The 17,117-nt window shown below is 40.9% G+C and overlaps 1 protein-coding gene across 14 annotated transcripts in view; it reads left to right on the top strand.

The window, feature by feature from the left end:
- The window catches only part of tenm2a (teneurin transmembrane protein 2a), a 241,908-nt gene that overhangs the window by 79,657 nt on the left and 145,134 nt on the right, over nt 1–17,117 (top strand). For all 14 annotated transcript variants that reach the window (XM_069532116.1, XM_069532115.1, XM_069532119.1 and 11 more), the window contains exon 2: nt 7,279–7,629. In XM_069532116.1, coding sequence (XP_069388217.1) covers nt 7,404–7,629 — 226 coding nt within the window. In that variant the 5' untranslated portion in view covers nt 7,279–7,403. The remainder of the gene's footprint in view (nt 1–7,278; nt 7,630–17,117) is intronic.

Here is a 17,117-nt window from a genome sequence, read left to right as displayed (position 1 = left end):
TCTGTTTCAGTGCTGTTGGGAAAGTCAACTTGCAGAGATTTGAGAGGTGATAGAACTGGGTTCAGTCACTGAGAATTTATTTTGTTTTATTTTTGTAGGTTGCCCTATTGTCGTGTGGCAGTGCACATGAAAGACGGCCTATTTGTACAGTGTGCGACAGACTTATGGTGTGCTGTCCCGCTAATGAGCAGCTCCGAAATCTGAAAAATGAGTTTGCTGCACAACATCTCTGCCTTCACAAGTTAAGTTCTAGGCATTTAACTTTAGATAAAATCAAACCCTGACCTCATGAAAAGGATCATGTAAATTTGATGGCTTCATGAATTTCAGTAGCAAAATTGTTTTCCTATCCTTGTTGCAATGTGCCATAACAGTGTAAAGGCTGATTGTAAAGAAAAATGACTTCAACACATTAATATTAAATGTCAGTGACCAAAATAAAAAGACATGCCAGCAAATACTAGTGAATAGGCAAGTGATTTTTTCCTATTTGGCTCATAGAGGTGCTGGAGGTAATGGTGCGAGGTGTGCGGGAGAGAGAGTGATGAAATGTTTCTTGTCCTGCACGCCCCTCAGCTGTTGGCTCACAGATCATCTTGGATTCAAAATGGACTGCAGTTTCCAGTTGAACTGGAGCCATGCAAGCAGCTCCGTGTGTGTGTGTGTGTGTGTGTGTGTGTGTGTGTGTGTGTGTGTGTGTTTGTGTGTGTGCTATGTGTTTATTTCTGAGTATGCTGAGTGTGTGTCTGTCAGCGTGCTTGTGACTGTGCATGTGACTGTGCGTGTACTTTCAATGCCACAGAAGATCGAAGACATGATTAATGACTCTTCATAGTGAGGGGCTTCTCGGTCAGAGCTCATATAAGGCTTTTGTGTGTGTGTTCGAGACAGAATGATAGAGGTCATAGTGAGGTATAGATGTGGAAGCATGCAGGAATATCTTTATTTGCTAATGCATGAATATAATGTATCAGACACACACACACACACACACACACACACACAAGCACACAAAACAGACCTGACCTTCCACTTTCTTTCATGACACACACATACAGCTTAATATGTTATCTATGTACAGGGAAATTAATGATGTACACAATGAGACGAGTAGAATTTATTTTTATATTACTTGTATTGGATGCACCCACAGTGTGAAAAGAACAAATTAAAGATGATCTCACATGTTAAGATATCACCTTAACAGATGATGCCACGTGCGAGCTGCTCTTGAGGGAAATCTGAACATGTAATTTGATGCTTTTATGAACTGTATGTGTAATATTTTAATCTTAACTGTGTTAGGACTCAAGTATCCTCCTGAAATCAAATACACAGATATTTTTTTTTCATATTGTGGAATCCTCAAACAAGGATCTGATTTTGCTCTTTATTTTTTCACAACCTCTCTGTACTCCGCTCTCTACCCATCTGCTCTTTTGTTTCTCTGTGTCGTCATGTCTTTTTTTCTTTGTGAACAAACTGTGTAAAGAACTTAATTTGAGCAGCAGCTCAAAAACAGCAGAAAATTGAAGCCAAATTCTTCATAGCCACGTTTTGTCTTTTGTGATAACGGGGCCGTGTCTTTTTCAATAGGCCATATTTTCCCATTCATGTTCTGTTCAAATTAAGAAAGAGACAGAGAGGAAAACAAATGAACAACTTCATCTCCTGATGATAAAAAGAGTGTCAGAGGAGTGGATGATTGTTTTGAGTAAAAGCTCCACGCTGGGTTTTATCAGCCTTTTAGCTGCCAGTCTTGTTGGCTTATTGACGATTTTGGTTACGTTAGAATTGAATTAAATGAGCCAGGTAATGGCTGCTTTAGAGCTCATTCTAGTGCTAATGTATGGAAAGAAAAATACTTAAAATTTACGGCTAAGGTTTTCTTTTAGCTTCATGTTAACGATTTTTAGAATTGGAGAAAAAAAAGAGAAAAAAAATGAATAAACCAGTATCAATAAAACCAACACTGTATTCATATTGTCAGGTCTACAAACAGTGGTAGTATGAATATCCTGAACAAGTCCACCAAGGAGTGTGTCTCTCCATCTAATGTTGACCACCATTACACAAAAACTATCGATTACCATCAAACTTGGTGAATGAATGCAGCATCGGTAAGGGAACAAACCAGTTAGAATTGGGGCGGATCCAGATCAGTAGGCGGGCGGCACTGTGGAGCTGTGCTGCTTTTGATGTTGCGTTATAAAGAACTGAATAATATTGCATTTCAGATTTTCTTGACTTATTGCATCTTTTAACAACTCTTTTACTTGTGTATAGGCTGCTTGTGTATCTAATTGATTATTTGAGAAAAATAATTTCCATAATAGTGTTTGGTTGCTTCAATAAATTCATACAAAACTATGTACATAATGACATTTACAGAAACTGTGAAGTTGTATAGATTGCAAGGATGAGTCAGTACATTTCAGGATACTTTGCAGTGAGTGTGCACACCCTGCTTGAGCCTCCGCCTCCTAGTTGGCTGCAGTAGGAGTCATCTGGACAGGAAGTCTCCCACAGTGCAATGGCACCAAACAGCATCTATACCAGCCCTCGCCCACTGCCTCCGTGCTTATTTGTTTGATTAATGAGAGAGCAGTGGCTGGACGGAATCTTTTGCAGCTAATTTTCTCTGGGTGTCTGGCCAATGTACATGTTAACCATTACAAATGCAGCGAAATAATATGCTGAGATGAGCCGGGTCGATTTTTGATCAACGCGCTCCCACAGCCGATCGTCTCTGCAGTATTTTATCTTCAGGCAGATTTGAGTTGGTGATGCAACAAAACACAAAATACCTGAGGCAGTTTGAAACCATAAATGCACTAATGCACCTCCTGTTCTCACATTGCTGGCTCACTGCTGGCAGAGGTTTGTTGGCTTAAAGATTAATCAATCTCTAAGCCAGTTATTCATTTGTTGCCTTAGTAACAATTTATTAAAGTTTGAATTGACATGAGACATACTTGATGGAATGTGTTAGATGCACAATGTTTTTATTTGAACAAAAATGTGATTATTTTTCATCCCATAAGAAACAGGAGCATGTAATAAAAGTTGGGTAAAACATATCTTCATCTGTCTGCCATCTCCTCAGCATTTATTAGGTTGAATTGAGAAACCATCTTGTTTGCTGCTCGCTAATCCGTTGATGTCATTAGCTTCCTATTAACTTGGTGTGATTTCTAGTTACATTGGATTTACATTGTGTCACTCTCCATATTTTTTTTCCTCCCAGGCTTATTTGCAGAGAAAAGGCCATTATCTGTACCAAACTTCACCTCTGTAATTTCCAAAATGAATTCTCCACCCTCCCTTTCTTCTTCCAATTACGTTTCTCATTCTGCCCGGATTTCATGGTCACTCCACGGTCACACACATGTCTCGTTTCTCCTTCGACTAACCACCCTTTCTCGCCTCTTCAATGAACAGATGCTTGTGCAGTAACTCTCAGGCTCTTAGGGATCAGTTTTGCATTCACACATCAGTTATTTAGTCTGGGGTGCTTGTATGTATCCCTGTGCCTGGTTGGTTGCACACCTTGAATCTGTGTATATGCCACAAGTCAGAATGACAACAAGTCATTATACATCTGATAAATGAGATAATCTGCCTCAGTGCAAGGATCAGGGGAGGTTGGGCCGCTGTCAGCTGAGTAATTAATAAGAAAAAGTTTGGCATGTGTGTATGTGTACGAAGGTTGTGTGCTTCAGTGACCTTGAAGAAAAGAAGCCTGCGTGGGTAGAATGTGATTGATATGCATTCCGGATATCTTGATTGACCCCCTCGGCTTTCGCCACGTTATCCATCTATCTCACATTCTGTGTCCTTTCTCCAATTTGACTAACATCTCACCTGCAAACTGCTCCTGTCCATCTACTGTGACTTTTTCACACAACTGAAGGAATTTCTATTGACTTACATTCATTTGCTTATCTGTTACCCCAACCTTAACATCTGACATGCAAACTTTGATGCCACTTTTCAAGGAAGAGTTCAACATGTTGGTAAATCTGCTTATTTGAGAGGGAAGTAATCGGATAAAGACTGTGAGCAGGGACTCTACATATAATTTTTTCGGTTTGCTCCAACTATATTATGACCAAATGCTGTCCCACCAGCTTGTGTTTAACAAAATAATTCAATACTTCATTCAACCAATCTAGGAATTATTAGCAATTAGAGATGGTTGCAAGCTTAACAAGTAATCTTCTAGCCTTTGTTAGTTTAATTTAAGTTGTTAACAAGAAAACAACAAAGCCACCCTATAGATTTACAATTACAGCAGTAACCTAACACAGGTTCCATGATATCCACATAAAACTAATTTCAAATTTCTGCCATCTGCAATGTATGTCCTTATGGGAATAGTTTTTTTATTGAATGTTGTTAAAAACATCAAATAAGCAACTAAATTTGACTGTTTTACAAATGTACTATTGATACCTAGACATATGGTGGCACCCACACAGCAAACTGTGTTTATGTTACAGTGTTGGCTTCCTTCTGTTCTTACAAATGTCACTGTGATTCTAAATTAGGTTGAATTATGTTTTCTTACTTGTGGGACAAACTATGGCTCTCCACAACCAGGTAGTGTGGCTTCCTGGATTTCTTGTCGTTAACATAGAAGTAGCCGGGCAACCTACTCTACAGGTGCAGATGCTGCACAGTAGTTAATGAGCGGACAGATGAAATGCTGCTTGTCAGGATGAAGCCTCAGCATCGTCCTTCCTGAAAAACTACAAACCCTCACTTTTCACCTACTTTGTGAATCAAACAAGATATAGCCATCAACTGTAGATAAAGAACATTTGTAATTCGTCCCATTAGCCAGAGATGAAGCAAAATATTGCTGATAACAACTGTCTGCGCAGTAGTGATCGAAGGATGGCACATCCATAGCAGTGTCCCAGCAATACATACGTTTGACTAACCACGAGTCAGTCTGAGCTATCAATCATGACATTTCACCTTGTCCTCATTGCATTGAATAAGTGATTAAAACCAAACATACTAGAAAAATGAGCAGCCGAAGAAGCATTAGTGTGATAGGAACTACCTAAATAAATTTTACTTTATACTTGTGCCTCCATATTATTCAGTTATTATATCTTCATCATGGGGGCTTTTCCAAGCAAACATCACTATTATACTGTATATGTTTATCATTAAATGGACATCTATATGTATTTCTGAAGTGCCAATCTCTTGCCAGCCAATTAAAGTTTGTCTAGCTCCCCCCCTGCAAAATACTATCTTTGTGAAAAAATGTATTTGAAGTGTACTTTGACTTTATACGTGGTCCATGTTCTGTCCATTAACATGGAGGAGGTGGGATTCATGACCTTTATTGCAGCCAGCCTTCAGTTTATGCTTTGGCTTCACTTTTGGGGTGCAGCCATACAGTTTATAAATAGAGCGTGTTCATTTTTTGATGTTTTTAGGCTAACTATTTACCCTTACTTCTAGTCTGTCAGCTAGTGAAGGGTAATCAGCTTGTGTCTCCAGCTGTGTGATACATGTAAATATACAGACAACCGAATTTAATCAATCCTTTCGCAAACAAGTGTGTGTCCAAAAAATGAAGAAGCATTATTTCAACATGACAATAACCCAGAGCTCTACCAAACAAATGCAAAAGACATACACACCCCGAGCTGCATGCACTCACAAAGCCTTGTTTGCCCATTGTTTTCATAATGCCAGTCAGAAAGTCTCCACATTTCCCCGAGCCGGTATCCCTCTCTATCTGCTCACCCTCCACTCAAGGTATAAACACATTAAGGTTGAACTCCTAATTGCCCATGTGATGGATGCTGGAGCATAATGAGCTCTTTATGAGACTTAATACCTACTGTTAATCAATGGACATAGCAGGGCACTTTACAATACTACTTCCTAAGCATTTTAAAATGAGCTCTCATTGAAAAGATTGGCTCACATTCTGTATCCGTCTCTCTCTTTTTTTGTCTCCCTTCTCATTCTTCCTCCATCCCAGCATGCAATTAGTTACATCACATGCTCCGAATCAAATGACGAATGTTCTTTAGAAGTCCCCCCAGCCTGATACCCATAAACACTGTCCAGACAGGAAGATTTTTTGATGAAAATGCAATGCTACGCTATAATGCAGGGGGTGGACTAGACTTTCCTTCGCCTCGAGTAACAGAACCATGGACGACCCATTTATTACCATAATATCCCATACGGGCAGCTGCTGGGAGCGATTCTGTCAATTACTGCTGGTTGTTGTATTGTTGTACTTTGATCTTTAGCTGCTAATGTAATGCATTGCTCAAGGCCACTGCACTAGTATCATGCTGTATTAGCATCATAATCATGTACAATCTGCATCCCCATGTATAAGATTTGAATAGAATAAAAGTGGTCTGTTGGTGATGCAACAGAAGTGGACAGATCCGACGTGGGTGCTGGAGGAGGCGAGGTCTTGATGTGTAGTTATGTTACAGTTTGTTATACTGGCTGTGGTATGTTAAGGTTACACAGGTATCTCCGCTCAGGAACCTCCATACTGTAAATGTGCATCTGTGTGTGTTTGTGATGTTCTGTGTGTGTGAGTGTGTGTGTGCGCGTCTGGTGTGTTTGATTATCCCTTACAGCCTCTAAGGGAGCAGGATTCATTCTCACTCTGATAATGAGGGAGAGACTAGCAATGCCCTCAAGTCATTTCTCCTCTTCTTCCATCCTTCCTGTTGCATCCGGCTGCTCTCCTTTCTTTCTCGTCTTTTACCTCTTCCCAAGCTTGATCTTCCGTGTCTCTTCTCCCGTCATCTGTCTCGTCTCTCAGCTTTCCACCCACTTTTCTTTCTGCATTCTCTTCCTCCTCTTGTCTTCATTGTTTTTGCTTTTTGTGCGTCTGTATTCATGAGTCGCTGACATCAGTTTAGAATGACTGCACCGTGTTTGACTCACTCTTTGTTTTTATATCATAGATTTAAATGCCGGCTGACCATTTTTCATCAGCCCCGGTCAATGGTTGACTGTCTCTGTGGACCACAGCGCTGGCAGCTCTGTTTCTCGCCACAATAGCCTTACTGATCGCGCGTCAATAGTCTGATGTGTAGCATATTTAGCCTGCTCAAATGTCCCCTCTCCTCGCTCCTTATTACCTAAAATTGCCTGTAGTTTCCCCAAGGAGTGCAAAGTAAGAGTGAGTCACAGCAGTGCCTCCATTAATTTTATACCAACCTTTCGCTGTCTTTCTCACTCTGCGTCTCTCCTCCTCTCTCTGTCTCTGTTTTCCAGGTGACTGAAGTGGAGACTGACATTACCGAGGCCAGCTAGGAGGCCCTTCCATCTCCCCACCACCTCCTCCCCCTCCTTAGCTTCTATCTCTCCTCCCTGCGTCCCATCTCTCCACCACCACCAGCATGGATCTGAAGGATCGTAGGCACCGCTCTCTGACCAGAGGTCGCTGCCCCAAAGACTCCCAGTACAACACCTCCTCCCTGGACACAGATGAGTGTCGCGTGCCGACCCAGAAGTCCTACAGCTCCAGCGAGACGCTCAAGGCCTTCGACCACGAGCAGAGGCTGCACTATGGCGGCTGTGTGACTGACCTGGTTCACCATGAAGCGGAGGAGTATTCGAGGCAAGGTGGGTTTGTCGAGCAGATCAGCAACATTGAATAATTTATTACGCTGTAGCTTTGGCTTTGATTCACACTGTGCTGAGCTGAAGACATAAGGAAAATCAACCGGTGGTAGATCTAGGATTTTCAGTGACCATTAGGGACCTAAATTTACACAGCGGGGCCAAATATATATCCAACATCCATGCACAATTCCTGATTCAGTAAGGCACGTATTTAAGTCAACCTCATAAGCAGTAGCAGCTCCTGCCAAATTTATCGCAATTGTTGCGATGATGGCTATGGTTAGCTGTTTAATGGGTAAATACATGAATCTGTGTCGCTCCTGTCACTTAACATTGAGTCCTGCTGTTTATGTCATGTCTCATGTTGTACTGAGCACAACATGTTGACGAGTCATTTTTCATGATGTTTAAATGAGTCTCATAAACAAACACCAAGTAAACTTCATGTACTGATCAGATCCTGATAACTAGTGATGAGTGTGAGAGCAGGTCAGAGTGGAGGAGGAAACAGAAACTCAAGCTTGATACAAACCACCTGCAGCTTCAGCTCTGATCACTGAGCAGCTGATCACTGATCAGTTGTGACCAGAGGAACTCTGTGTTTCACTGTTTCCGCTGTTCTTCAACTAAGTCTCTGACCTGCTGCTTCATGAACAAGCTCTGATCTCACTGTGTGTCTCTCTGAGCGAGTGGGGGCCTGTGTGTGTGTGCGTGCTCCCAGACAGCACACAGACACACACACATTTTCTCTCGCTCCTGGTATTTCACATGATGGCCTGATACGATGATGATTTAAAAGGTGAACGTTCATCAGATGTAAACTGATTCGTTCAGTTCACCGTTCACAAAAAATATGAACGTGATCAGTCAACGCCTTAATACACAACACTGCTCCTCTCGAATGATGAGATGATAGGAACAGCGTGATTGGACCAAAGTGCAAGTGCAACAGCTTACGTATGACTAAAGCACATGTGCCCTCCCCTTGCCCTATGAGAGCAACTGTGGGCGATTTTCAGCCATGTTGAATTCGACCCATATTGACCAGGCCTCGACGCTGTAGCTGATTTGACGATGATATTCAGAGGCAGCAGGCAGGACATACTGTCTGTAATACATTTTTGAAATAATAATGATGATTATAATGATAATTAACAAAATCACTATCATCTTTTTCATCATCCCCTATAGACATTTGTGAATATATTTAGAAAATGTTTCCTTTTTCAAGACAATGAGTACTTCAGAAAAAGCTTAGAAAATATTCCAATATAAAAAAAAATCTTAGCACACTGTGTTTTGTTAGTAACTGACCTTGTATAAAAGACCACTGAGAGGTCAGGGGCTCTCCAGGGGCCAATCAGATGTCAGCTGGGGCCAGTACTTTTATGACCAAAAAGGAACAGCTCAATCTTTAGGGAATCATGCTTTCTACATTTTGCTTTCTTGTAGAGAGCTATGCATATTAGGTATTGTCACCACTCTCATGTCTGCATGATGACCATGTAGATATAGCCAGTTAGCTTGGCTTAGCACAAATAGGGAAGCAGATGGAATCAGCTGACCTGACACAGTTTCAAAGTTAAAAGTATCTTCGCATTTCCACAACAATAAATTGTGAAAACTGTTTATTATGGTTTCACATGGTGTTTTTTTTATACACTTTCCCTGTGGATTAATGTGGATTAAAGACATGAAATAGTTTTTTTTGAAGAATTACAGAGGTGTACAGTTGCTTGAGGGTGGATGTTTTTTTTAAACTCTTTCCCTTTTATTAGCCAGTCTAGTGGTTTCTCCCTGATTCTTGTCTTTGTGCTAAGCTCTCTGGCTGCTGGTAATAGCATGGTATTAAACTTACACAGTTGAAAGTAGTATCTTTCATCAGGAAGGAAGTGAATAAGACAATTTCCCCAAAATGTCAAACCACTATTATTTAATTTTTGGAATTTTGGAATTATTATTGAGCATCTAAGTTTTTGCAGTTTTTATTCAAATTAATTTATAAAAAGGATTTTATGGTTCCGTTATTGTAACAGATACAGACTGCCGCCAGTTGCAGCTGAAAAGCTAAACCAGAAACTCAAGGGTGCAGCGATTTACGAAATGTTACCAATTATTTCAGCTCTCATAGCCCAGAACATATGGTTGAGCCAAGCATTGCCAAATACTTGTAGAGCCCCTCCAGTCCTAACATCTGGTGTCACACATTTAACAGTCACATTGTTGCACATGTAAAGGTTTTCCAGCTGTATACTACTTTTAGCCACAGAGTGTTTTCCTTGTGAGGGCTCTGCGGCAAGCTGGTAATGTAATCACATGGTCTAAATGCCGCACTTTGCAGCAGAGGACCAATGCAGACCTTTAGCACTGCCAAGCCTGTCATAATGAACTTCTGTATCCCCTGGTGAGCGAGTTAGCCAATAGGCCGATAGGTCATCTCTGAAGGGGTGGACCTGTTCTCATAGGCATGTCTTTAAACTGTGTGTGTGTGTGTGTGTGTGTGTGTGTGTGTGTATACTGTGGAGGGACATGAAACAGTCAGTATTGATCCTGGCTGGTGAAAGGAGTCAGACTCAATGGGATTGATCTGTGCTAAGCTCTGTTTTTTCTGCATGGACACAGACAGGAGGGGACGGGATCTCAGGGCAGCACAACAGTGCAGAAGAGGGTAAACACTAGAATGCCCTTCTGAATTAAGTAAATATATGTTTGAAGGTTGAGAGATGATATGTTTTAAATGGAAGATCTTGATTACAGCTAAAAAAAAGTAGACCTACTCTCAAATTTTCATGTCTGACTGAGAGGTTTCAAAGCGAATGTGTAAATTAGATTTTTTCCAGGGAGAGCATACTTTATTGTCTTTGGTCACCTCTGCCTTGGTTGCAAAGAGGGCTGGCAGGATGGATAAAAAGACTGGAAGTCAGTGGTGTGTGCCGTTTCGGACACATAGCTGGTCGATACCACATTCTTCTCAGCCTATCAGCTCCCACAAAATCCCAGACCCACAGATGCATCGTGGGAAGTGTGGCCACAGGAGACCAACAGTGTTGCAGCACCATATGGACTGTGACACCATGGGAGGAGGAGTTGTGCTAGAAGGAGGGAGTAGGAAAAAGGAGTTGGAGTGACAAAGACGGAGCAAGAGAAGCAACAAGAGTTTTCTTCATCATTTAAACAGATATTTTTATGACTCGTGCATGAGAGTGAGGGGAGGAAACAGTTTGTTCTTCTTTTGAACAGCTTGAAGTTTAGTGACAAGATGGTCCAAGTAGACATGAGGGTTTTGAAGAAGGGAATTTGGGTTATTTTAATTTATTTGCAAGCTCTTGTGGTTATCGGGTGCACGAGCAGTGACTGCGTGAGCAAGGAGATCACACAGACTTGTGTTAGATGACAGAGCAATTTATTACATGTTCACACAGATGGTGCACAGAATCTAAAATTTCCTAAAAACGTAGGCTACAAAGAGTAAATCTACAAAGTAAGAGGAGAATTTGAAAGTTTAAGTCTGCAGGGAGTGTTGCGTGTGGTTGCGTCGATGATGTAACGTCTTTCTCTCTTTCATTGGGCGACGTTTCCATAGCCTGCAGGTGTACACAGCCGTGCCGCGCCACCACAGTCCGTCCCTGCTTCCTCTTTGTTGTCCAGAGTCCCATCACCCGCGCTCTCCTCTCTCATGCTAGAACCTCACCAGTGGCTCTCAACGCCGTTCTGCTGCTCCTTCTCCAACTCAGCGTGTAGTCATCCTCCCTTTGCGTCTCGTCCCCACCATGTCTTTCCTCTGTCCTTCACTCCTGCGTCCTTCCTCATTGTGCCCCCCCGATTCATCTTTTCTTCCATCGTTTGCACCTGTTGATCAACATTCGAGGTAACAGCTTCAAATGCATAAAAAGTCAATTTCAAACTATAAAATATTCAAAGTACAAATATAAAAGCATATCAGATCATGCAAATGATATACACAAAATTAGTAAATAGGAAAAATAAAACTTCTGGACATACAGGAAACTGAATCCATATTTGTGTTATTTTACTAAATATGAATAAAATTAAAGTCGATATTTGATTTCTGAACTGTCCTGCATTATTAGTAAATCATGCACTGATTTTGACACGCTAGAATATATGATTAACTTTGATTCAAGTATGATGATGTCCTCCTCAATGCCAACTTGCCTCCTGCTGAGATTTTGAGGCCGATCCTCAGACTGTAATTTGCTTGTATAGTTAAGTGTAGCACAACCAATTTACACTTCTGTGGTGTGCTAATGTATATTGACTTGCCCTTACGAAATTATATCCATGTGTGAGACAAAAAGGTGTCAGTAACGAACAAGTGGGACTGGAGCACCTGTCATGTGCACTTACTTAAACATGCACATCACATAGATCATTACTGAGTTTCATATTTTTTATTTGCTCACTTGTGGAAAAAAGTCCATAACCCACTGTTTTTCTTCCTTACAGTGCATTTATCCCATACATGCACAATGCAGTGCAAATTATGATCAAAATCACGTTTTCAGATATAAAGACAGGTTTATAATGCGCACATGTTTTTAACACTAACTAATACCTTTGTTGCTTATCGTTCATCTATATTTGCTGCAGTTTTGGTCTTACTCATACCAAAGATATCATTGCCTTCGAAAATAAGTTACTTAGTGGACATCATTATGCATGAACAAGCATTGCTAGAACTTCCCCAAGCGTGAATTCAACTTTAAAAGGAACCTCATCTCCCTTCAGAGCTGTATTTGGAGTGCGTTTTAGACTCCGTTTGGGGCGCTGTGTATTTATGTTCGGTGACTCTGTTCCTCAGGGGCAAGAAATATTTTCTGTGGACTTTCTGAGCCCATTAGGAAACAGTTTGCTGCTTTAAAAGGAGGTGAGACAAGCTGATGTTACTGACTTTCATTTAGGCCCACACCGCAGTTACATGCCATTAACACATCATCCTGCATCCAACACAGTCGTCCTTCTCCAGCTATTTTGAATTGGATGCCAAGGTTTCTGCTTCCATTTGACTTGCATCCAGTTTTAGGGAAAATAATGAAACACCTTTTCTATATTGTGTGCTATATTTAAAAGAACAATAACATATATATTATTATACTGACAGCACATCTGCATGAGTCAGACTACAGACAGTATGCCTGCTTGAATTTAAAACACTCTGATGTGCCCATTGACAGCTGTTGCCCTCAGTTGGACATAGTGAAGAGTCAGAGGTTAGTAGACGATAAAAACTGGAACGCCATCTTTTTAACAAGCTATTTCGTTATGATCATTCAAAATAGTGATCTCAAATGTGTCATCACACTCTGAAAAACTGTGGAAAAAAAAGACAAAAACATGATATTAAGTTACAGTAAAAAAACTAGTCATTCCACAAATTCCACAAAACTAACTTTATTTATTGAATTTTAATATTCAAGTCAATGAAGCAATTTAATAATTTTAGATTCAATATTTAAAACGTATTTTATGGTTAATGTTTTAATAAAAGCAGTTTATTAACAAATCATAGAGAATTTCTGTGAATGAATTATTTTTTTGCAGTGCTGGAAAAAATGATATGAAACACTATATTGTTGTCTAATGTAAATGTACTGTTGAAGATGTTAACTCAACTGATTCTGTGAGAGTTTCAAGTAAATCCTTTACTTTTTTCTCGTTTAATGTATATTTTAGTGCTCGAGGACGATCTATCCCAAACGGCTCCTTGCAGGGTTTGACAGAGTGGGTTCAGTTGTGTTTTCCAGCAGACCCCCCGCTTTCATTGGCTCTCAACTCCGCTGTTTCCAACCATTACACACTTATTATCTAGTCAGCTCGGATAAGCACAGCCAAATAACACATTTGTTCCTCACCATAACATGCAGCAGCCTGGAAAGCTCATTACAAGTGTTCACTATTTAACACCACAAAACAACATATTGGAAAGTTTTAGCGATCCCGATAAGGTGCAAGCCTCATCCACATAACTGGAAATATAAGACGTTTGTTTGTTTGCTTTGTTTAATACATAAAATTTGACATGGCATGATATCAATGAACATATGACAAACTTGAAACCTCTTTATTGTCAATCTACAGGTGCAATGGAAGTTTGTATGCAGTAAGCCCACAGATGCTTAATTAGATAAAATAACTAAAAGATAACGTTAGAAATAGAAACCATGAGAAGTATTATAATAGGATTTAAAAACCACAGCTAACAGGCCTCCCAGTGAACAGAGGGACACTATCCTCTGCTCTCTTACTGCAGTTGCTCCTCTGTCTCACTTCTCTCTGTCCTCTATATCTATATCTGTTGTCCTTCATCCTTCATCCTGTCTGAGCTCTCAGCCTGCATGTCCACCTCAAGGCAGCAGGCATTACGGCAGCCACTGTAGTCTCTAGGAGCTCTGGCCTTTCCCTTTTTATAGGGATCTAAATGAGCCCCTCCACATTCTCCTCTGCTGCTTTGCCCCCAGGGCTGGAAACCACACAGAGAATCCACCACCCACCTGCCTGCATTCTACTGTCTGGACAGCACTCAGGATCATCTTCTATTCATTCACTTTCTTCTCACTTTCTTTGATGCCCTCTTTTGTCACATCTGTCATGGCTGTTTTCTCATACTTATTCTTTTTTCCCCACCTCTGAAATCCTTGCTGTTTCTGTATTGTTGCCTTAACGGTCACATCACACATTACTTATCTTGAGGCCCTCTCTGTGGCTTTGGGAATGAGCACACTGTGTCTTTGTGCTCGATTTGGATTTGCAGACTGTCTGAGGTTTAAAGGTTTGACCTCTCATCTTCACTGAAATGTGCATGTTTGCTGTGGTACATTCAGATTGAGCCCATTCAAACCTTTCGTCCTTTGACTTTGCAGCAGCAGCATTAGAAGTCTAATAAGTCTAATGCATAGCCAATGAACACTTAAAGAAAAGCACCAAACTCACTGTAGAAGACCGTGGGTTCCACAGGTCCTACCCACTATTGCAGAGACCCTGAGTCTGCTGCCTCTGGCTCTGTGCTGCAGCTGGCTGTGTTCACTGGTGGGAAGCCAATAAGGGTTCTTGTCCTTGTCACTTCACTTGCAACTTCTCCTCTGCTGCTCCTGCACATTGGTGGGTTGAGATATAGGGGGAAAAGGCGTACCTACCACATGTTACACCACCCGGTAAAGTTTACCGCTAGCGGCGGTCAAGTCTTACCAAAGTCTTGCGCGTGTGTTTGCAGCCCTCCACAGGGCCACAGTATGGCTGACAGTGACAAGGACTGCAGTGCATGGGGAACTGTTCTCTGAAAATTGAGTGAGTAAACAAGTGCAGAAAATCCACAGAAATAAACGAAAAGCGCATAATGTGTGTTTGTGTGCTGCTCTGTGTGCACACTGCCTGTGTGTGTCCATGCATTCCACAGGGTTACAGTCGACCTGAGCGGCTGATGATCAAAAAGAGAACAAAGCAGCTGTATGCTATTAAAAATAAATAGCAGCCAGATTAAATACAATCCCTCCCCTCTTCTTCCGATCCCTCTTTATCTTTGTCTTCACCCTGGCATTCTGTGCCTCTGCCAGCTGCTGACACTCAAAAGCATCCCGTCGCTGCAGCAATGGAGCGGCAGAGTCACTGAAGAATATCCTGGGGCCAACTCTGCTCCAGTCCCCCAGTCCTCAATGCACTCCCACTCACTCCATCCCCATATTCGCTCTTTTATTGACAGGAAACTACTCATGAAGGGTTTTTGTATGTGTGGTCCCTGTGCATGCAAGGCGGGCTTTAAAGGGGTTCTTAACTCAGACGAACATCTGTTTGAGCATTTGGCACCGGCAGACACACTCTCAGGCTACTGTACATGTCAAAAGGGCCCAGTTTACAGACTCTCACCAGCTCCTATCCCGGTATATATAAAGGTATGTTTATATTAACTTATGAGAAGTGATTATAGGTTTTCTTTTGACTTAACGGAGTGACTGGCTCAAAGGAATTCATTTAGCATTCTCAATGCAACTCAGTCTGCACCTCAGCTTGGTTCGTCAAATCCTGTGTGCGCTATGTAAGTGAGAGTGCAGGCTATTAGCACTGATGCTGGCACAGGTGCATTCACACACACGCAAACAATGGGTGACAAACGAGACAGCTGAAGGTGCCAGCTATTTAGCACCGATGCTGGCTCGTGTTTACGGACACACACACAAATATTGGGTAATCAATTAATGAAGTTAATTTAAAAAATCTATTAATTGGCAGGATCTGGGGAAACGTATGCTGACATTTGCGATTTTCATACAATCAAAATAGTTTTGTGAGAGTTGAGGTAATCTATGTTTACTATGTAATGACCCTCTTTGACTCCGCTCTGGCAGATTTTGATAAATGAGGCAGATTGTAAATGTCACTGTTATCAAGTGTTTTTTTTTTTCTCAGTTGAGTTGCCTGGGTTGTAATTAAACGTGTTCCCCAGCCACAGAATTTAAATGTGTATGCATGTGTGTAGAAGTGTGTTGCTTTTCTTACACATGTGTCATTTGTCCTTGCTTTGGTGACAAAGTGATACCGGTTTGAATGCTTTGCTTTTCAACTGATGTGCAAATTCAAATACACTCCAGGATTGCCATGCAGTTAAAGATAGATTACTAAGGATGCTTTATTCAGGGGGAAAGCAGCAGTGCTATATATGAGAAGAAGGAAGAATTTGATACCTGCAAACGAGAAGGCAGACAGAAATAATGAAATAATGACACAGGACAGAGTGTTTCTTTCATCATCAATATTTTCTACATCAAGACCTGTTGGAGTTCATTATTCCTTACTTATTTACTGTGCACCATTTGTGACCTCAGTAGTCCATGCAATATTCTCTGATTGAGTCAAATTTTTCTTTATGCAAGAACAAGGTTACATTTCCAAAGGTATTTTCATGGTGTAAAGTTTTTTTTTCACTGAAATGAAGTTTGCTAACAGTGAAACCAAGGTTTAAATCCTGCTTTTGCTTCATTCTTCTTCCAAACTGTGCAGGCTGAGCAAATATTTGACTTTAACCTTGGTTTCACCTCTTGCAAACCTTGTGCCCATCCAACAGTGTTGCAATGACAAATGTAGCCATCTTAATGTAAATCATGACCACTTTGCACTTACAAAACCTGTGTTTAAAAGCATTTCCTTTTTTTTATAAATGAAAACCTGTAGTAAGATGTTCTGTTGGGTTGAAACTATAGATGATGGCTGATGTGATGTTATGTGATAGTTAGTAATTCCACCACCCCTCTACCCTTGTGAGAGCACACACACATTCTTCCAATATCTCTTTAATGGTGAGAAGGTATGGAAAAAAATTAATCATGTCCGGTTCAAATTATTTGGCCCCAATCCAAAGCTTTTATTGTAGACACCTTGTTTTTTATGTGCTTCTTATTCCAATTACTGAACATTGTGCTTCAAAAACATCTATAAGCTTAATTATTAATATGATTTGACTGAATTTTCCAGTCTCA

The sequence above is a fragment of the Paralichthys olivaceus genome, chromosome 9 (genome assembly GCF_024713975.1).
Source record: "Paralichthys olivaceus isolate ysfri-2021 chromosome 9, ASM2471397v2, whole genome shotgun sequence".
Classification (NCBI taxonomy): Eukaryota; Metazoa; Chordata; class Actinopteri; order Pleuronectiformes; family Paralichthyidae; genus Paralichthys; species Paralichthys olivaceus.
Note: the sequence above shows the minus strand (reverse complement) of the source record. Positions and strands in the feature narration are given on the sequence as shown.